We start from the raw sequence: 22,436 nt of genomic DNA on the forward strand, positions 1-22,436 counted from the left end.
CCCCCCCCACCTCCTAGCTGTAGGAAAAATGTAATTAGCTGAGTTAGGGATGTAAAAGAGGAATTACTCTAATGCATTTAAATCCACTCATTGTTTTCTGGATTCCTTTGAGACTTACTAATGAAATGCAGCAATAAATTCCAGAGTCAGGGCTGGAGAGATAGTACAACAGGGAGGGTGGTTGCCTTGCAGACTAGCCAGATTTGATCCCTGTACCCCATATGGTCCTCCTGAGCCCCACCAGGAGTAGACCCTGAATGCACTAAATACCACTGGATGTGGCCCCAAACCCCCCCAAAAAATAAAAAAAAAAGTTAGCTTCTTGCAAAAAAAAAAGTATAAGCTAGTGAAACTTCAGAAGACCTAAAATGTACCTCCCCAATCTCTCTTTCTCTCTTACACATACATTATCTGTGTCTGTCTCTGTCTGTTTTTCTGTTACTCTCTCTCTGTCTGTCTGTCTCTGTCTCTCTCTGTCTCTGTCTCTCTGTCTTTCTGTCTCTCTCTGTCTCTCTCTGTCTCTGTCTCTGTCTCTCTCTCTGTCTCTCTGTCTCTCTGTCTCTCTCTCTCTCTCTTTCTCTCTCTCTCTCCCCCCCCCCCAAAGAAAACTCTCCTAAAGATTCTGACTTTTCTCAAGCCTCTCTTGGAGAAGCAGCTGGCCCACAGATAGCTGTGCCCAACACTGAAGACAGAGTGGCTCTGACTAGGGCACCAGCTGCTCTGGGAAATGCTCATTCATTGGGGAATAAGAACTGGATGGGCTGACCCTGTTTTACCTGCTTTATCTCAGCAGCAGAGAATGGGTTTGTTTTTATTTGGGGTGTTGGTCACCATTGGATGGGGTGGCCAAGTTTAATCCGTTGGCTCCAATTTCAGGATGTCAGCCTCACCCTATGGTCTGAGACTGGCTTTCTCATCCCATTTCACAGAGCTGCAGACCAGGAAACTGAAATCTGAGCCAGGGGATCTGCCTGTCTCTGGGGCTAGAATCCCAGCCTATGCTGCTGCATCATTGTACTTCACTGGCTTCCTCTCTGCTCCCTCCCCACCCTGTATTTCCTGCATCTATCCACAGTCTTCTTTGGCACAGGGGGGCTCAGCAGCAGGGCTGGCATGATCAGTCCAGTTCCTAACCCAGGTTTGGCAGCAGTCTAGTACCATGAATCGTTGGTCAGTGGATGAGACCCATGAAGACAGTTGGGTTATTTGTACCACCACCAGAGGACAAAAGCATTAATGACAAACTTGCACTGCCTTAGTTAAGGGTCCCCCAAGTTCTGGGCTAGTTGGTCAGTTCACTGCCCATGCCTCCCTGCAGCCCAGCACATGGGCAGCTCCACTTCCAGAAGGCCTAGCAGGCATAATCAGCCAGCACATGCCAACCCCTCCAACAGCTGTGCTCACTCCAAAGGGAGACAAAGCATACACCTGCCCAGGGTTGGTACCACAGAGCAAGAAACAGAGGCAGGCAGTGCTCACGGAAGTGCTCCATTTAGCTTGCACAATACTCGATCTGCAAATCCGGGGGGGATGGACCCTCTGACCAGGGTATTTATGGCCCATCCAGTCACAGAACAGCCGCTCTAGCTGTGCCTGGAGGTGTCCCCACCAACAGTAGAATCAGTATTGAGCCTGGTGTTTTGCACCTCTATATTCTGAAAGGATCTTTAGAACATTTGCCTAGACCCTAGTCTAGGTATGGGGGCTCCTCTCCAAGCCTCTAGCAAGTCCATTTACCAGGTAGAAGTTCACTTTGGGCACTGGGATCCCACAGCTCAGACACCAATTTGCACCCACCTATGAGCCTGTACCACATCAGAACTTCCAAGGTTCAAGGGACTAACAGATCCATAGACCAACAAAATACGTTTAATCACTTTTGGGGGAAGGCAGGAGAGTACAAACAGTACATAGGGGACCCAGGATCACTCTCAGAGATATTGCTTTGTGCCATACCCAGGCCCAGAAGCAAAAGGGATCACCCAGGGCTACTCTGGGTACCATATGGTGGCAGGAATTAAACGTGGCTCCTTCACAGTCCCAGCATGTGCGCCAGCCATTTAAGGCATCTTCTCGGCCCTCTTATTTAAAAAAAATCATTTTGTAAGTTGTTTGATGAACTCATAGGATCCTGGCATGCTTTGAATCATGGCAAACAGCTGAGGGTGGCATGAAAGAGCCCACCGGGTTCAGGGACACTGGAAACCGAGGTTGCCAGGTGCCAGGGTTGCCAGGTACGGTCAGGCCCAGAGGCAGGTCAGTAAGGTGCTGGGCCCCAGCTCCTTGTCAAGACATGACAACTAGCTGTTTCTCATGTCCATGAATAGATAGCTACTGGCCCTCAAACAGCTAGCAAGACCTTCCTTCCCTTTCAGCTTTCTTGCCCTGTCTGAGCCATGAGTCTTCTTTTTTTTTGTTTGTTTTTGTTTTTGTTTTTGAGTCACACCTGGCATCACTCAGGGGTTACACTCAGAAATCGCTCCTGGCAGGCTCGGGGGACCATATGGGATGCCAGGATTCGAACCACTGTCCTTCTGCATGCAAGGAAAACGCCTTACCTCCATGCTATCTCTCTGGCCCCAGCCTTGAGTCTTCTGTTCAGAGCTGAGTTCTCACATTCAGACTGCCGTGGCTTTTAGAGCCTCAGCTATTACTGCTTTTTAGCAAGCCAGAAATGTCAGAGCTGGAGATCACAAGGCTTCCCCCTCACTCTTCCTCCCAAGGAAGCAGGACATGCTTGGATTAGCCTGTCCTCCATGATGCGTGATGGAGAGCTGAGCCTGCATTCCCTGGGTTGGAGATAACTATTGGGTCGATATCCATGTGCACCTGGGTCCCTGGAAAACTGCATTAGGTGACAAGTCCTCAACTGAGTTCTCTAATTTAAGTGAATTTGCATTTTGAAATGAAGCAGCTGCTGGAGAGTGGGACTTCTGTGAGCATTGCTGGACACAGATTGGCAGCTTGAAGAGCAATGGATAGCTGGTTTTGTCATTAGTCCTGCCACAGTCTTTGCTTGCATTCACTGAAGAATAGCTGCTTGTCTCCAAAATAAGAGAGCATGACAGCACGGGGTGAGGAGACAGGGAGGAGCTGGTACAGCCAAACTGGGAGGGAGGACTTCATCTGACTGTGAGGAGCTGGTACTGCACCTCACAGGCATCTTCACATTGAAATGTGCAGGGAAATTGCTCTTTTCTTTTGTGGAATGCAAATCCCAGGGTTTACCCCAGTACACAGCCCCTAGTAAGCACACCTGGGGCTCTAATTTGTTTTTGGGCCACATCCGGTGACACTCAGTGATTACTCCTGGCTATGTGCTCAGAAATCGCTCCCGGCTTGGGGGACCATATGGGACACCAAGGGATCGAACTGCGGTTTGTCCTAGGCTAGTGTGTGGGGCTCTAATTTGGAGACAGCTGACACCAATATTTCCTATTTGACTGTTTTTGCTACTCCTAAGGAGCCTTTGGTTCAAAGAAAGCACAGTATTCAGTCATGGCAGGAGGACGTAGCCTTGGAATTCAGAAGAGGGAGCTCCCCCATTACACCCCAGGGAGGCAGGGAGTACTCCCAGGACCCATTCAAGATGTGGGTCTTGAAAGTCAGGGAAGCCTTGAAAGGCTATGTGGAAGTGAGGGGAGACCCAAAACCCCAACACAGCAGAGACTGGAAGGAAGGAAGGTGCCTGGTCTAAAGGGCAGGTGAGCAGAGCCAATTTTCTGCTGGGAATTGAAAGCGAGGAGGCAGAGATGATCAAGATCCAAGAAGAAAGGGTCTGAGCTTTGGGAGGGGAAGCTGAGAGCAGATTCTGACTTTTAGTCTATGTACTCCTTTGCCCACCATCAGCTGGAGGGTGACCAGGAGCCAGGAGCTATACAGGGCACAGAAGGAACAGAGTTCAGGCACAGAAGGAACAGAGTTCAGCCCCAGTCTGGGAAGCTCCTCTTCTTCCTAATTACATATCTCTTCATGATTAAGAAATGACCCTCTGTCTCTTATTTTTATTTATTTATTTATTTATTTATTTTTGGTTTTGGGGCCTGGTAGTGCTCAGGGTATGTGCTCAGAAATCGCTCCTGGCTTGGGGGACCATATAGGACGCTGGGGGATAGAACCACAATCTATCCTAGGTTAGTGCATGCCAGGTAAGTGCCCTACCATTTATGCCACAGCTCTGGCCCCCTCTTACAACTTTTTAAATTTTAAGCTTTAACATTTTAAGTACTGTGCCCACCCCAGCCTTTATAAAGGAGTTGTTTGTTGAAAGGTTGTCTTCCAATCTTTGACTTTGAGTCTGTGTTTGTTCTAACTAGTAAAATGTGCTTCTTGCAGGCAGAAGACTGTTGGATTTAATTTTCTGATTCATTTTGCCACTCTAGCTCTTAATTGGTGCATTTAGACCATTGACATTGAGAGAGATGATTGTCATGGAAGTTTGTACCATCTTTTTTGTAGAAGTTTGTGAGGTTTGTCTTGCCTTCAGGGGTTGGAGAGATAGCATGGAGGTAAGGCATTTGCTTTGCATGCAGAAGGTTGGTGGTTCGAATCCCAGCATCCCATATGGTCCCCTGAGCCTGCAAGGAGCAATTTCTGAGCATAGAGCCAGGAGTAACCACTGAGCGCTGCCGGGTGTGACCCAAAAAAAAAAAATCCCCTTCAGTTCTTTTTTTAAAGTTGGTTTTGAGTATAAAGCTGTTTACTAAACTATTTATCCATGGAGCTGTATATTGTTTCATCAAACTTGAATGAAAGTCCTGCTGGGTGAAATATTCTTGGTAAAGTGTTCATTTTGTTTAGTTTTTTCACTCTATCCCACTACTGCCTTCAGGCCTGAAGACTGTTTGTGATACATTTGCTATTATCTTAAGGATGCTTCTTTGAATGTAATTTCTTTTATTGACCTTAAAGCTTTCAGTATTCTATTTCTATCTGTGGTTTTCATTGTAACTAGGATGTGCCTTGGGTCTCTTTTAGCTGGTAATCTTTGGTGTCCAGGATGTGTGGGTCATTCCTCTTGCCTCCCCTTCACGTTCCCCTTTAAGAGATAGCCCACCCTCTGGCCTATTTCTGGGCCCTGCAGATCTCTCACTTCCAGGCTGGGTTCAGCCCCCTAAACCCAGAGCCAGACCTGTCAATATCTTATGAGTGCCTCAAGGGGCAGGAGGGGTATCAGCAGCTCTACTTCCCTAAAGAACTGATTTGCAGAGCTTTGGGTATTGGCTTACATTTTGTAAGGATCGACTATGCTAAGCCTGTCTACCCCCAACTCTTCTACCTCTTGAGGACATGCATTAATTAGTCCCTCTGCCTTCCATCCCTTGTGCTAACCTAGTCACCTGGGCCACACTGCAACTAAAAGGCCAGTCCATGCCTGGGGTCCCTGTCCCACGGCCAGCTGACACAAAAACTCCAGCAAGAGGTAGAGTTTCTGGAGTCTGGTCAGCCCACTGTGGTCTCCCAGTTCTCTAACCCTAATGACCTTCCAGAAGGCTTCTTAGTTGAAGAGGGGGAGAGCCCTTGGGGCCCCTGGAGTACTGGTGGGCACCACAGCACCACCTTGTGGACATTTTGGAGGGTGCATACTTCCTAGAGGGAGGTACCAGTGGGCACCCCTAGGTATGTAGCTTTATATATATAACGCTTATAGCTTTCTGGCTCTCTGTAGAATACTGTCATTTTAGTCACCTGTGATGCCAGGGTTGAACACGGGTCTCAGAGTACCTTCCCAACCACACAAAATTTCTTTTTTTCCTTTTTCCATTCTAGTTTAGATAAGGTGGTTACTATAGTGTTAACAGTTATGATCTCTGTGTACAAAGTTATTGCATCTTCATCACTTCTTTTTTTGTGTGTGTATGGTTTTTTGGGTCACACCCAGCAGTGCTCAGGAGTTACTCCTGACACCATGCTCAGAAATTGCTCCTGGCAGGCACAGGGAACCATATGGGATGCCGGGATTCGAACTGATGACATGACCTGCATGAAAGGCAAACGCCTTACCTCCATGCTATCTCTCCGGCCCCCACTTCTTCTTATTCTTATTCTTATTCTTCTTCTTTTTTTTTTTTTTTTTTGCATCTTCATCACTTCTAAAGTGGTCCAGATCTTCCGCTGCTCTATGTGTTTTTTAAGTATCTTCATCCCTCTAAGATCACCCCCAAGACATCCACCCTCACATCCATCCTTCCCTCATATCCACCCTCATTCCCTCAGACTAGTGGATTCTGTCTCTTCTGGGGACTCTTCTTACTCCCTTGTTTTGTTTCTTGATACTCAGCACAGAAATGGGATCCTCTGACATTCAACAAAGAATTTCCTATTTTACAAAAGACCAAGAAATAAGAATTGGATTCCTTTCATGCTTGTTGCACCCAAGCTCTCAGAACTCTGCTATTGTGTGATTCTGCATACACAGATTGAAAAACAATTTTTTTAAAAGGTCCTGGTTCTCACCCCTCCCTGTACTTTTCTCCTTTTCAATATGACCCAGAAGCTCTTCCCTCCAACAAGTGGAGTCTTTCTCCACCCCTAGAATGGCCCTATATCTTGCATGAGTCCCTGAAAGGTAATAAAACTGACATCAGGCCATTTTCAAGCCTCAGAAGGAAATGCACATGAGTTCAAAGCATCCTACACTACACTAAGTCAGCCCAGCCAGCCCTCAGCCTACCCACTTGTTGGCTGAGGGAACACATGGGAGAGCCAGGATCAGCCCTGCCTGGACAATTCTTACAGGACTTTCCCATTCAGGTAGGCCCCTGAGAAACAACCACTTGTAACCACTGCATTTGAAGCCTGTCAGCCATACATCCAGTCGCTACCTGATGGAACAAAGATGGCCTTATGGCTATGTTTCTCTTGTGTGCTCAGTCCTCGACTGACGTTTGCGATCATGCAGTGCCATCATGAAACTGCTTATTCACTGCTGGCTCATGGCCTGCTCTCCACCAGCATCTGCCTTCCTCCCCATTTGGTTTTAAATTCATTCTCTCTTGGGAAAATTGGGTTCCTGAGCCAGGGTGTGGGCCGAGCGCCACAGTTCTTCGTGAGCAGATGGGAAAGTGTGTCATGGTCTGTACATGCCTCTCTTCTTGTACTAAGTGGTATCTGTTCCCCCTACTTGGTTTGGCAGATGTTGCTTGAGATTATGAAAAGCTGCATACCCTCAGCCTGGAGCACAGATAAATCAGAATATGCACCTTCTAAGAATTTCAACCTACTAGCATTGTGGTCTGCTAGTGTGTCTCTTGGTTCTGCCAAATTGGAATTTTTACTCATGGTAGTGTGTGTGTGTGTGTGTGTGTGTGTGTGTGTGTATGTGTGTGTGTGTGTGTTTGTGTTTGTCTCTGTGTGTGCACTATTGTTTGGTTTTTTTAATCTGTGATTTGGAAGATGTCATCATTTTTGGAAGACCTATTTTGGGTTAATATTCTTTCTGATGGGGCCAAAGAGATAGTACAGTGGTTGGGCATTTGCCTTGCACACAGCCAAACCAGGGCGGACCATGGTTCGAATTCTGGCATTTTATATGGTCCCCCGAGCCAGCCAGGGGCGATTTCTGAGTGTAGAGCCAGGAGTAACTCCTGAACACTGCCAGGTATGACACAAACAAACAAAAACCAAACAAACAAAAAGATTCTGATGATGAGGCCAGAGCAATAGTATAGTGGGCAGAGCTTTTGACTTGTATGTGACTGACCCGAGTTTGATCACTTGAACCCTGTGTGATCCCTGAGCACTGCCAGGTATGGCACCAAAGTAACACAATCCAGAAAGAGAAGTTCTAACATAACTGTATCTATAGGCCCAGGCATCAACCAAATGATCCAGTTGACCGACATTCACTGGGAGTGCCCCAGGATCCCCTGAGCATGGATCTCCTATAAATAAAGAAAATGAGAAAGAAAAGAAATAGAATTCCAGAGCTGTGGGGTTAAAATAGCTCTCAGGAGAAGCCTCTCCAGTTTCATTCCCAGCACCTGTGAACTTTGACAGACATTCCTTCCTGCCCAAGATAAAATCGAGGCTAGAGTTTACCAGTAAGCTCAGGCAGTTTCCTTGACACCCCTTTAACCCCAAGTCCCTAAACCTGCACTGGCTGGAAGTGGTTTCTGAGCTGTCACGAGATGCAGTTGAATTGCAAAACTGATGATTCCTCCAGCTCTCAGCTCCAATGCAACATTGGGTGGGACTTATTCCCCCCATCCCTAGAAACCTCATCCACCTGACAGACTACCTTTACCCATCACCAGCACCCCCACCCCCCATGACATCGAGAGGAGGCTGGCTCGCAGATTAATTTTTAGAACACCTGGAGCTGGCAATGGGCAAAATTAAAGAGGTGGGAATCTAGGAAGGAGATGAAAGCTTCCTTGTTCCCTAAAGAATTCATCCTGGAGAAATTGCTTAGCAGGCTGTGCACAGCCTCGGCATGCAGGAGACCCAGGTTCATTCTCCAGCATCCTGGAGAATTTGGCAAGGACTGACCCTTAACCCCTGAGCTGGGACCAAGCTCAGATCACTGGGGCTCAGAAGCAAACAAAAACAAGAATTTATTTCAAGTCCTTTAGCTGCATCCAGACAGGCTTCTTTAAGTGGTGCAGTGCAGCGTGAATTCCATTTCTCTAAAAGATAAAATGAAAACTGTCCAATCCTACTCTGGCCCTGTCTGCAGGATTCCTCTCTCTCTCTCTCTCTCTCTCTCTCTCTCTCTCTCTCTCTCTCTCTCTCTCTCTCTCTCTCTCTCTCTCTCTCTCTCTCATCATCTCTCTCCCCCCCCCCCTCGTTTGTCTGTCTTTGGAATGAATTTTGTTTGCTTTAGATGCAGTTCCTATCATTTTCTGCAAAATCTGCTTTCTGGTCTCGCAGTCAGGAAATAATTTTCTCCTCTGCTTTCCACCTTATCTCTCTCTGCACACCCGACCCCCTGGCAAGAGGAAGAAAAAAATTTTTTTTTGGCTTTGCAAGCTTGAGCTCCTTTGGTGTTTGGCAATCAAGAGAATCTCATTGACAGCGTGATGGGCATGTAGACTGTGTGACATTGCCTTTGGACCTGTTTGATAGATGTTCGCATGACTCTGGGAAGGTGCAAAATAACACCCAGCAAGTTTTACCCAGGCAGATCTTGCTTTAGGAAACCCCACTAAGGGAATTGAAGAGACAGTACAGTGGGTAGGGCGCTTGTCTGCACACAGACAAGATTGGGATTCCAATCCCCAGCATCCCATATGACCCCTGATCTCCACCAGAAGTAATCCCTAAGTGCAGAGCCAGGAGTAAACTCTCAGCATTCCCCTCACCCATGTGTGGCCCAAAAACTGGGGGAAATTTAAGCTCACTGAATGGACAGGCAAAATGTCAATGGTGGTGATGGGATTGGCTGAGGCATCTAGGGGCAAAGAACCCCCAAGCATGCAGAAGTATCCTCCAAAGGGTTCACTGAAAGAGCTGTGGGGGTTTTTTTGTTGTTGTTTTTGTTTTTTTAATCATAGTCAGTATAAACATTATGTTAAAGACCAGAACTGAGGGGGCCAGAGAGATAGCACAGGGGTAGGGTGTTTCCCTTGCATCCAGCCGATTCAGGATGGATGGTGGTTCAAATCCTGGTATCCTCTGCCTTTTAGGAGCGATTTCTGGGTGCAAAGCCAGGAGTAACCCCTGAGCACCTCTGGGTGTGACCCATAATACAAACAAAACAAACACAAAACCTAGAACTATAAGCAGAAGGCTGCTGCTTGTAAAAATCTATATATTCTTGTTTCTTTTTTGGAGGGTGGAATGGAAGGGGGAATTGGACTATACCTATCTGGGCTCAGGGTTTGTTATTGGCCCTGTACTCAGGGATCACTTTTGGTGGGGTTTGGGTATGACCATATGAGATCCAGGGATCAAACTTGGGTTAGCCACGTGCAAGGTAAATGCCCTATTCACTATACTATCTCTCTGGAACCCTGTTCTCAGCTTTTGAGAGTGACATAGTTGTCCAGGAATCTCACCTGGACAGAAGAAATCAAGGTAAGATTAGAGATCTGACTAGATCTGACTAGAGATCAATTGATTTACCTCGTTTTTGGATTTGCATGTATGTGTGTGTGATGTTGGAATTGAACCATGTTTTGTGCATACAAGACACATACTTTGCCCTTAAGCCCCAGCTCCAGCCTTATTTATCTAAATTCTGATTGATAAAAAAAAAAAAGAGCTTCATCACACAGAATGTGAACATAATTTTTTTTGGGGGGGGGTCACACCCAGCAGCGCTCAGGAGTTACTCCTGGCTCTACGCTCAGAAATCACCCCTGGCAGGCACAGGGGACCATATGGGATGCCGGGATTTGAACCACCGTCCTTCTGAATGAAAGGCAAATGCCTTATCTCCATGCTATCTCTCCGGCCCCTGAATGTGAACAAACTTAATGCAGCCAAACTAAATATTTAAGAGCCGGATGGCCAGTATTATGCCAGAATTGAATTTTTTTTTCTTGAAAAGGGCCAGAGAGATAATGCAGTAAGTAAAGGCACTTGCCTTATACAGGGGGTTGACCCAGGTTTGATATCTGGCACTGTGCATGGTCCTCTCAGCACCCTCAGTAGTGATCCACAGACTTAGGAGTAATCCCTGAGCACAGCTGAATGTGGCCCAAAACACACACACCCTCAAAGGCCAATGATGTGGCTCAGTGATAGAACACTTCTTTGCATGTATCATACATTAGATTGGATCCCCAGTGCTGAAAAAAAAAAGTGTTTGTTTTTGTTTAAAATAAGTAATTGAGGGGCCAGAGTGATAGCACAGCAGTAGGGCATTTGACTTGCATGTGGCCGACCTAGGATGAACCTTGGTTTGACCCCCCCACACACATCCCATTTAGTCCCCCCGAGCCAGGAGTGATTTCTGAGTACATAGCCAGGAGTAACCCCCGAGCGTCACAGGGTGTGGCCCAAAGAGCAAAAAATAAAATAAGTAAATGAGAAAATAACCAATACTACAGCACATAAGGCACTTGACTTAGTCTTGCAAGCAGACAATCCGAGATCAGTCTCTGGCATCACATATGGTCCCCCAAGCCCACCAGGAGAGATTTCTGAGTGCAGAGCCAGGAGTAACTAATAACTCCTGAGCACCATTAGGTATGGCCCTGCCAATCCTCACCCCCCCACACACACACAAGAAAAAAACAAAGGAAAAATAAAGTAAGGGAGGAGGTATTTGCCAATAGTTTACTCGCCCAATAGGCACACTTAGCAGTATTGCTGGCCAGTACCCAAAACACCACAAGAAAAGCCAACACAGAGTAAAACAAATGACAGGAAAGTGTTAATTTTCAAGGATTTGTGGAAGTTATAGCTGTAGGATGATGAGATGGCTCAAAGGGGTGAGAAATGTGCTTTTCATGTGTAGTTCATCTGGATGAAGGCCCCATAGAGTTTCCAAGCACTACCAGGAGTGACCCCAAGTATTATTTGCTTTGCATGCAGATGACCTGGGTTCTATCTCTGGCATTCTGTGAACCCCACAAGGAGTATTCCTGAACACAAAGCCAGGAGTAACCCCTGAGACAGCTGGGAGTGACCCTAAAACAAAAATAAAACAGAAAATCAACTTTATTGTTCAAAACAATGCTAAGCATTGTCTGAGCCCTCAGTTCTTCGCAGTGTTTTTGCTGGCTCTGCGTCTTACAATACTGTTGCTGACAGTGTGTCATACATAACACTTGACCACCTTTCAGCACCACCTTCTCCTCTGGGTTGAAAGCTTCCTTCCACCAGAGACATTGCCCCTTCCTTGTCCTATCTCCCAATCCCCTCCCACAAAGTGGCATGTTTCTACTGAATACCATTTCTCATGCTCTCTGTTTCCATTGTCTCTCAATATTTGTTTTTTCTTAATATCCCAAAGATAAGAAATGGGGCTAGCACAGAGGGTAGAACGTTTTACCTTGCACGTGGCCAACTTGAGTTCAATCTCCAGCATCCCATATGATCCCCAAGCCTGCCAGGAGTGATTTCTGTCTGCAGAGCCAGGAGTAACCCCTGAGCACCTCCAGATGGCCCAAAAACAAAGTATAAGAGATCATTTCATGTCGCAAACTGTTTCTGCAGCAAAAAGAGATGGGTCTTCTTATACCAGTTATTGTTGAAATATTAAATACTGGCTGGTTCTTTTGTTTGTTCACCTGAAAAGGGGGGAATTGTACACAAAATTTATGCCTTGAGAGCAGAGCATGTGTGCTAAAGGCTTGCACATCACCCAGAAGGCTGGATGGAGCCTTCTAGCTGATTCTGGACCAATGTTTTGGCAATTTGTTTCGTTATTTTTCCTTTATGGTATCTATTACACCTTCTTCCTATCACCTAGCCAACCATGCCCTGGGGAGGTGGAGTATGGATAGTGTGGTGCTGGGGGTAGAACCCTAGGAGCTCAGACATGAACCCATGGAAGAGGAAGGCTAGAGCCCATGACGAGCCAAGATTCAGAAATGGGTAATTGGGCTGGAGAAATAGCATTGAGGTATTGCATGCAGAAGGATGGTGGTTCGAGTCCCGGCATCCCATATGGTCCCCCAAGCCTGCCAGGAGCAATTTCTGAGCGTAGAGTCAGGAGCAACCCATGAGCACTGATGGATGTGACCAAAGAAACAAAAACAAACAAAAAAAAAGATTCAGAGATGAATAACTGTACTTCTAGCTGGCATCCCCATGGGACTTGTTGCATCATTGAGTAAGGTTCAACTTCTGGTTTCAGTTCAAGGTCACAGCTTCCAGGATCCAGTTCAAGGCTACAGCTTCTAGGCTCTTCCCAGTTTTAGGAGAGAGCATCACAGATACTGTACTACCATTGCCCGACACATGGGGGCCCCCACGCTCCAGGTGTCTGCACCAAAGCCTGGCTAGTAGCAGAATTTCTCGAAAAGGGGCCATTTGTACTTCTTGTGAGTCCCCAAGGATATTTCAAGGGGACCACAGGTACAAGTTACATAAATGGGGACAAGTCTTGGAACAAGACTAAGCATCCAAGCATTAGAATGATGGGGGAGTCACAGGAAGGAAGGAAAGGTTGTGATGGAGCCAGGGTCAGGGGAGAGTGGAGAAACTGGACCTTAGAGAATTCCTAAGCTCTCTGGACGGCCCTGGGTCAGCAGCAGCTCAGCACTGTGGAAAATGTGACAAACCATATGCCAGCTCTGTTTTGTATCATTGCTGAAAATGCCAGAGGGCTCAGGGACCACCACAGCAGCTCCCTAGGATAAGATGACATCCAAAGCAAAGGCATTTCCCCAACTTCCTTTTTCTTTAAAACCTATCCTTTGATATGTAAAAGTCCATCTCAATTCCCCCTCTTGGTGAATGAGTATTGGTATAATAAAGAAGGAGCAGTTTTGGCTTGGCAGGCTCAGACAAAGTTACCACAAGATAAGAAGCAAACTGACTCCTTGATTGCTTGGTTTATTCTTTGCAGCTACCTTACCTGCATCAGACCCACCTGCCTGGGGTTTGGAGATATGGTGTATAGGGTAATATCACAAACCATGGGGATTTATCTTGCACCCTAACAGACTGAGCTCTGGCTCCAGCTTCAGCCTCACTACCTGTGCGTGACCTGAGGCATAGACCATCCCTGCTGAGACTTGACTGCCAAGGGAAGGGGTTGGAACCAAGTCTCTTCACCAAGAGGCACTGAGTCACCCTTGCTTCTCAGATCAACTACCAGGGGCTCCACATGGAAAACACTTATTCCAGTCTGTGCAGCCCGCTCCCTGGTCTTTCCTTTGGGGCTCTATTGGATGCCAAACATCTCCCCCAAAACTCTGGGTCCTGTCATGCAGCTATGAGTAAGCTGTCAGCTTTGACAGAGCATTACAGATGTTTGATCAACCAGCAATACAGAATAGAATTACAGTTAGGTCCAGGGGACAGTGATCAAGAGGAGTGGCCTGTGCACTTCTCATCGGTCTATAGCTCCTGCTCCAGTGGTCCACATGCACAGCAGCAAATCGCACACTTCCAGTCTGCAGCCAGAGGAGAGAAATGCCCTACCCTGTTTTTGTACTTAAGGGACAAATAGCCCTCGACCTTCACTTGAAGAGCCCAGCTTCAAGATTTCTGCACCTTTTGGTCCCTGCTGCTGAGTGCCTTGCTGTCCTTGAGGCCCATCCCTTTCACCATCCCCTCAGCCCTCTCACCTTCCCACCACACCATGCAGACCCCAAAGCTCCTGCAGTGGAAGGAAGACAGTAGTGTCTGGGGAGAGGACACAACACACACACATACACACACACACACACACACAACATGGGCTGTTGTGAGTTTTGAAATGGACCAGATTTCCCCCTGTGGGATCTGGCAGATGTTCTTTGGTGTATTATGATTCTGAAACAGGACCATGGTTTTTGGCAAAACTTGTTCAGGCACCAGAGGGGCCTTTGCCAGGCTCAGCCAATGAAGTCTGCACTACTCTGTGTGAGTGTGTGTCTATGTAAATCTGCTTCTCTATGTTGTGACTGTGTCTATGTGTCTATGTATGTTTCTATATGTATGTGTATGTATGCCTGTGTATGTCTGTGAATGTCTTTATGTGTTTGTGTATCTGTGTGTATGATTGTGTCTCCATGTATTTATGTATGCATGTGTGTCTCTTGTGTGGTCTCTTCCAGCTCCTTGACCACTCTCAAAACATTTCCTTACCCCACCCCTCTGGAGCCAGCTGTGATGGAACCACTGAGCCTTCCTGTTCTCTCACCAGATTGCCAAGGCATCATCGAGGACGTGGTCCTGCTGGGCGCCCCCGTAGAGGGAGAAGCCAAGTACTGGGAGCCTTTCCGGAAGGTGGTGTCTGGGAGGATCATCAATGGCTACAGCAGGTACCTCGAGCCCTGCTCTGAACACCCATAGGGCCTAGAACTAGCTCCTGTCCTGGAGACCCTGGGGCTGGTAGGACACTGGTTCTCCGAGCACCCATTTGGGCGGTCTGAGCTGGCAGCAGCTGACTCCAAACGTTGATGGTCAGTGTAGCAGGTCTAAGAGCTGCTGACCAGAACTCAGGCTGGTAACCCAAGTCTCAGGGAGAGTGGACCATAGGGCCAAAAAAAAAGCAGATTGGACTCTAGATAGCAGGAAAGGTCACTTTTGGTTTTTTGGTTTGGTTTGGTTTGGAGGCCACATCCAGCAGCACTCAGAGCAGTTCCTGCTCTGACCTCAGGGGTCCAACCCACCCAGGCCTCTGCCACACAAAGTATCCTTTACATCTGCTTAGCCTAATTTGGGGGTGGGGGGGGAGTAGACAGGGAGGGCACCACACCCAGAAGTATCTAGTGTCTCCTCTCAGCTGTATGCTCAGGGTGAAACCAGAGATTGAACCCAGGCCTCTCACAGGCCAATTTTGAAGGGCAGCAAAGCAGCATCTCTGTTCCTTACACAAAGTGCAGGAAGGGGCTTGGGGGTATTAGACTGAGCCTCTCTGAGCAAGGTTTGGGGGCGGGGCAAGATGATAGAAGTGGAAGCTGAGGAGACATGTGACAGGCAAGAAGTCCAGTCCCAAAAGCTTTTCCTGGGAAGCTGCTATAGTGATCACTGGAGACAGGCCTGAGAAGGTGCCCTTTAGCTCTCCAAGACCAAGGGACCAGACACTGATCTAGGGACCCCTGTCAGTCTGGATCAGAGCAGAAACTCTCCTGGTCTACAGCTAGTGAAGCCCTGCATAGTGCTATTCCTGACACAGATGCACTCCTCACCATCTCTTGGGGGCCCTTGGGCATTCGTCACCCACATTCACAAGGGCCACTAGCTATGTGCCAGACACTCTCAGGTGACAGCAACAATGCCGTCAGCAGATACAGACTGACTGCCACCTCAGAACCCAAGAAGACCAGAAACTAAAGAATTTTCCCCAAGCATAGTACACACTCATGGAGAGCCACATGCCCCAAACTGACTAAAGCAAGTTGCAACCCTGGCTCCACTCTCTCCCACTGGAATGCTGGTGTCCTGTGATACAGAACTCATGTTGACTCACTAAAATCCAGAACATTATTCATTATTACTGAAGCATAGCAGACTCACACACATCCCAAAGTTGTTGGCAAAAGGGGCATGTATTTGGAGTCATTGCCACAGAAGCATCAGGTTTCCCAACTGTGCCACCAGGAAAGTAACATTCTAAATCAATCTGGGTTTAACCTACCTCAACAGCAATGATTTTTGAGTGCAGAGTCAGGAGTAATCCTGAGTATTGTTGGTGTGGCAAAAAAGAAAAAAGGAAAGAAAGAAAGAAAGAAAGAAAGAAAGAAAGAAAGAAAGAAAGAAAGAAAGAAAGAAAGAAAGAAAGGAAGGAAGGAAGGAAGGAAGGAAGGAAGGAAGGAAGGAAGGAAGGAAGGAAGGAAGGAAGGAAGGAAGGAAGGAGGAAGGAAGGAAGGAAGGAAGGAAGGAAGGAAGGAAGGAAGGAAGGAAGGAAGGAAGGAAAGAGAGGAAGAGAGAAAGAAAGAAGGAAGGAAGGAAGGAAGGAAGGAAGGAAGGAAGGAAGGAAGGAAGGAAGGAAGGAAGGAAGGAAGGAAGAGAGAGAGAGAAAGAAAGAAAGAAAGAAAGAAAGAAAGAAAGAAAGAAAGAAAGAAAGAAAGAAGGAAGGAAGGAAGGAAGGAAGGAAGGAAGGAAGGAAGGAAGGAAGGAAGGAAGGAAGGAAGGAAGGAAAGAAAGAAAGAAAGAAAGAAAGAAAGAAAGAAAGAAAGAAAGAAAGAAAGAAAGAAAGAAAGAAAGAAAGAAAGAAAGAAAGAAGAAAAGTAAGAAAATTCAAAAATATTAACACATGCTTTGTATATAGGAGACCTGGGTTTGATCCCTGGTACCATATGGTTCCCCAAACACTACCAGCACAAAGTTTAAAGTAGGACATTCCTAGGAATGTCCTCAAAAAATATAACAAAGGGGCCGGAGAGATAGCATGGAGATAAGGTGTTTGCCTGTCATGCAGAAGGTCATTGGTTCGAATTCCAGCATCCCATATACCCCCACCCCCCCAGACTGCCAGGAGCATTTTCTGAGCGTGGAGCCAGAGTAACCCCTGAGCGCTGCCAGGTGTGACCCCCCCAAAAAAATACAACAAAATAAACCCCCTCAAAATATACAAGAAAATAAAATAAGCAAGTGCCACAATAAGCATTCTGATCCCCTTTTGTGGGAGAAATTTCCTCCAAGTTTATTGTCTGCCTATCTATGGGAACAGGAAGAGCTGGAGGACATGAGAAATGTAACCGCAACAATTTCAAAACACTGGTAGAGGAGACAGAAAAGAGATTTTAGTTACTAGATTTTTTTTTCCCCCAAGTACCAACAGTTTTTAATACCAGAAAAAATAAACAGAAAAATATTGAGCAAAACCTTGACATCAGTCTACAGGCAAAAACTTGTTTCTGACTTTCACTCTCAGTGAAAGTGGCCACTCTGAACCACATTGTACCCTCCAGTCCCTCTTGTAGAGAGCAGGATTACGTGAGATCATATAGGGGCAGGGCTGGCACTCAGTGCCCAGGAATAATAGCAATTATTAGTATTTGAAGTCTGTGCACCTAGAATACTCTGATTCCTCCAGTTTAGCTGCTGGCAAAGCAGTTTCCTGAAAAGAAGCTGTCCCCAGGGTCTCATCCTTGGTCCCCAGTGACACTGCTACCCCAAAGAAACTGCCCCAGAGCAGCCAGAGCTATAGCACAATAGATAGGTCAGTGTGCCTTGTATGTGGCCAACCCAGATTCAATCCCCAGCACCCCACATTGTTCCTTGAGCCCCACCAGGAATTATTCCAGAGTGCAGAGCCAAGAGTAAGCCCTGAGCGTCACTGGGTGTGGGCCAAAAACAAAAGAAAAAAACTACCACAAAGGCTTAGGGGTGTCTGAAGGTTCTCCCCAGACAAGGACTTGCAGAACATGTGGGGTGGCCCCAGGGGTCTTCCACCATGCTGTCTCCCCTCCTGTCCCAGAAAGTGGTACCCTCTGCTAGCTAGGCACAGCTCTCCTGGGCCTCACTGCTGCCCTGGCAGATGCCCACGCCATGCTCCAAAGGTGCCATCAAGGCTTTGGTTTCCTCTGGGGCCAGGTAGGCCCATCCACCTCCAGGGCTGACCACCCCCACCTGTCCCTTCCCACAGGGGTGACTGGCTGCTGAGCTTTGTGTACCGAACGTCTTCTGTGCAGCTCCGAGTGGCTGGCCTGCAGCCCGTGCAGCTCCAGGACCGAAGGGTGGAGAATGTGGACCTGTCCTCTGTGGTGAGTGTCAGGCCCTGCAGAGGTGGGAGGATGAGAGGCACGGAAATACTTAATCCCTGCAAGGCCAAAAAAAGACATGGGTGCCCAGGGACACCAGCCAGCATGTCCTCCACCTCCTCTTACTCCTCCTCTTCCTCTTCCTCCTCCTCCTCCTCCTCCTCCTCCTACCTCCTCCTCCTCCTCCTCCTCCTCCTCCTACTCCTACTACTACTACTACTACTACTACTACTACTACTACACACACACAGTAATAGAGAAAGGATAAGGGGGTGCTGGAGTGGCCACTCTACTCTTTGCAGCTTGATGCACTGCATCTTCATCTGGGACCCTCATTCTCAATAACTCAGACCCTCACAAGCCTCAGGGGTGCTGGGGGTTAGTTACCGTCTGTCACACAGCCATCACAAAGCCCGTACTGGTTGGCCCTCCAGAGAGAGCACTATTTCCAAACAACTAGTTTGGACCCTATCTTCTTGGGAGCATACGGATGGGTGCCAGGGTGCTGTCTAGCCCACAACAGGAGCCCTGAGAAGTGGGACAGAGAGCTGAGATCCTGAGTTCCGTGATCGGTGCTGAGAATCAAACCTGACCCAGGCCTCTTACAGGCTGACCTGTCCAGCCCACTGAGCCTTTCAGCCCCTCTTTGGAATACTGAGGAAAGGAAACTTTCTTCCCCACCCCACCTCATCACTTCTTCTCTGCATGTAATGACCAGATGTTGGCTGTGGGCCTCAGTTTCCTCATGTATGAAACTGGAGCAGCCCCTCCCTGGAAGGGTCATACAGATAGACATACAGTAGGCCTGTGTGTGTGCCACTCGCACTGATTCCCCTCCTCTCCCGCCTCTTCTGTGTTCTTGCCTCTGGGACCAGCGCTTTCACTTCCTCCGGCTCTCCTCTCCTCTCAGGTGGCAGCTTCCCAGCACTTGCCTAATAATAGCTCTTTATCCCATTAGGAGTGTCCCAGAAGCAGTAATTAGCAGCAATTAGCACCGCCTCTGTGTGGCCCCCCTGCTTGCTTTGAAAATTCTTGCAGTGAGGAAAGTTGCCCTCACACGTTATGCTTAGTCTGTCTCAGAGCACAGGCCTTCCTGTGTCTTCCCTTGTTGGTCTCCCGTGAGCAGGGCCTCTGTGACTCATCCCCGACACCAGCCACCCAATGGTTATAATCTCAGGCTTTGCCCAAGCCTGGCACAAGAGTGAGAATGGCCTGGCGCACTGGGGTGAATGGAGCAGGCAAAAGTCAAGGGCTGCCTTCCTGCCATCCTTCTCCCCTGCTGGGCTTGGGGCAACAGCAAGTGGGTATGGATCCTGCCTTCCCTAGGGGCCCACTGGTGAGCCAACCCCAGGATAACCTCTGTGAGCCCAAGTAAAGGCCTTAGCTTTTCTAGAAGTTAGCTAAGAGATGGGCAAACGGATTTGCCTGTGTGACCTTTGCCCAAAGCAGCTGCTCAGGTCCTGACCCACACTGTGCAGATGTGGAGACCAAGACCAGAGGAGGGAAGGGACATGAAGTGGCAAAAGGAAGATGTTATTATTTGTCCTCATAGGTCTGGGCTTCTACTGGCTGGAATTCCACTGCCATTATGGGCTCCTGAGTTGGCCCAGCTAACTTGCCACCCTGTACCCACTTTCTAAGGAAACAAATGGAAGGGAAAGTATAAATATGGAGGAATAGGTGCTGGAGAGATAGCACAGTGGTAGAGTGTTTGCCTTTCGTGCAGCTGATTTAGGACAGATGGTGGTTCGGATTCTGGCATCCCATATGGTCTCTGTGCCTGCCAGGAGCGATTTCTGAGTTCAGAGCCAGGAGTAATCCCTGAGTGTTGCCAGTTGTGACCAAAAACAAACAAACAAAAAATATGCTTATCGATGGGATGTAGATGTCAGCCAGCCAGCCAGCCCTATACAGCAGGCATCACTGACTGGATAACATCCTTAAACTCAGTGCTTCAGACTGGATATGGAACTGGAGTAGAATCCTAAGATGAAGTCCAGAGCTCACACCAAATGCGGAGCCTGGACTCCTGCAGTGGGGTAGGTATCATAGCTCCCTCAATCAATAGTGATGGGGACACTGGGGTTTAGGCCTTCAGAAGAACTTCCAATTTATAGGAATCAGGAAACAGTACTGAGCCTGGAACCCTGATCCTCCTCAGGTTAGGGCAACTGCTGTGTGGAATGGTGGGATGATGCTAAATCACTCCAAAACCCAAGGCTCTGCCTAGCCTCTCATGTGCACATGGCTGCATGTCCTTGTGAACACTTGAAGAGCCTGGGTAGAGAAAGGAACGAGTTCAGCACAGACCAGCTCTGCTTACAACAAAGTGGCAGATATGTAGGACAAGTTTGCCCTTTTTCTTCTTGGGAAGCCATTTCAGGGCTCAGTGTGACTGGCATTTCAAGTGGAAACACAGACCTTGTTTCCTAAGAGCTCCCTTCCCCAGCTCCCCACATTTGCCTGACTTCTGATGAAATGAAAGGCTCTGTGTTTAGCCTGGAAGGAATATTCCCCCTTGTGCTTGTCCCTGGGGCTAATGCAAAGCATCCAGGGGGACTGCCTGGGGGAACATGGACTCCAGCTTTGGGGCACACCTGAGTCAGGCTGCCTTCTATACAGCGCCTCTTGCCTAGCACTCATCCTGAGCTTTACCTGCTGTGTGTCATGGATAAAACCACTACCCCTCTCAGGTCTTTCCCAGAATGAATTTTTTTGTTGTTAATTTGGCTTGGGCCACACAGGTGAGTGCTCCCCTACTCTTCCCAGTGCAGGAATCATACCTGGGCCTCCAGCCTGCTAAGCATATACACTCATCCTTTGAGCTGTCTCCCTGGAGCCTAGAATGATTTTTTTGAAGCTCTGCTTTTCTAATTTTCAATGAATAGAACAAAACTGGAGGTAAGTCCCAGCTCTGACCCTTTCTAGCTGTAGAAAATTGAACAGTTAATTTACCTCTAGAGGGGAAAATTTCTTTTTTTTTTATTTTTGGGCCACACCCGGCATCACTCAGGAGTTATTCCTAGCCCTGTGCTCATAATTGCTCCTGGTAGGCTTGGGGGACCACATAGGATGCTGAGGATCAAACCCAGGTCTATCCTAAGTCAGCCACATGCAAGGCAAATGCCCTACCTGCTGTGGTATCACTCCAGCCCCCCTCAAGGATACAGTTTATTTATTGACAATCAACAGCCAACCATGGTCAAAGAAACATATTTTGTAAATTCATTTCCTACAGTGTATTAATGCTCTGCTATATATCAGGTGTTGTCGTTTCCATAGTCTACTTCTGGGGACAGGAGCAGATAGGGCACTTACTTTGCACCTGGTCAACCTGGGTTCAATCACCAGTATTCTATCTGGTCCCCCCAATACCAGGAGTGATTTCTTGAGTGTAAATCCAGAAGTAAGCCCTGAGCACCTCTGGATGTGGCCTCCCACCAAATATCCTTACATTTCACTCACTGAAATGGCCCAGCAACAAAGATGAAGGCACCTTTGTTTTCTGAGTAAGAAAAGAGTGGCTCTTCTGAGCTCTTGGTTCTTATTTGAGTTAAGACTTAGACTTAGGAAGGGAGCTCAAAGGGTTGGAATGCAAGGGCCCTGAGTTCAGTTCCTAATATCATATGGTCCCCTAGATATTGCCCGGATGAGTCTGGTGGCCCCTTAGCCCTGCTGAACCTAAGCAGCACCTATAACTGAGCACCAGCATTGAATAGCTGGTGCAGCAGATTTGAGGATTACTGGGAGTGTTCTCAATAATTACTGAGCACTGCAGTGAGCACTGCTTGAGAGTCCTCACCCAAAAATATTCAAGTCAAAAAATATCAGAGGCTGAAATACCTGAAACACACAAGGAATGATGATGTCATTTTAAAAAAATGATAACATTTTCTTTTTTTGTTTGTTTGTTTGTTTGTTTGTTTTTGGGCCACACCCAGTGATGCTCAGGGGTTACTCCTGGCTATGAGCTCAGAAATTGCGCCTGGCTTGGGGGACCATATGGGACACCGGGGGATAGAACCTAGGTTCATCCCAGGCTAGCGTAGGCAAGGCAGGCACCTTACCTCTAGCACCACCACGCTGGCCCCTGATAGCATTTTCTTAATGAAGGAGAGTTCAGTGGACTGAAACACATTTCTTGCATGCTGAAGACCCAGGTTTAATTCCTGGAACTTCATTGAT

At 47.6% G+C, this 22,436-nt stretch overlaps 1 protein-coding gene across 1 annotated transcript in view; it reads left to right on the forward strand.

Moving 5' to 3' along the window:
* The window catches only part of TMCO4 (transmembrane and coiled-coil domains 4), a 77,179-nt gene that overhangs the window by 52,027 nt on the left and 2,716 nt on the right, over positions 1-22,436 (forward strand). The window contains exons 14-15 of the mRNA XM_049772163.1: positions 14,747-14,864; positions 18,137-18,254. Coding sequence (XP_049628120.1) covers positions 14,747-14,864; positions 18,137-18,254 — 236 coding nt within the window. The remainder of the gene's footprint in view (positions 1-14,746; positions 14,865-18,136; positions 18,255-22,436) is intronic.

This window comes from Suncus etruscus, chromosome 4 (genome assembly GCF_024139225.1).
Source record: "Suncus etruscus isolate mSunEtr1 chromosome 4, mSunEtr1.pri.cur, whole genome shotgun sequence".
In the NCBI taxonomy this organism is placed as follows: Eukaryota; Metazoa; Chordata; class Mammalia; order Eulipotyphla; family Soricidae; genus Suncus; species Suncus etruscus.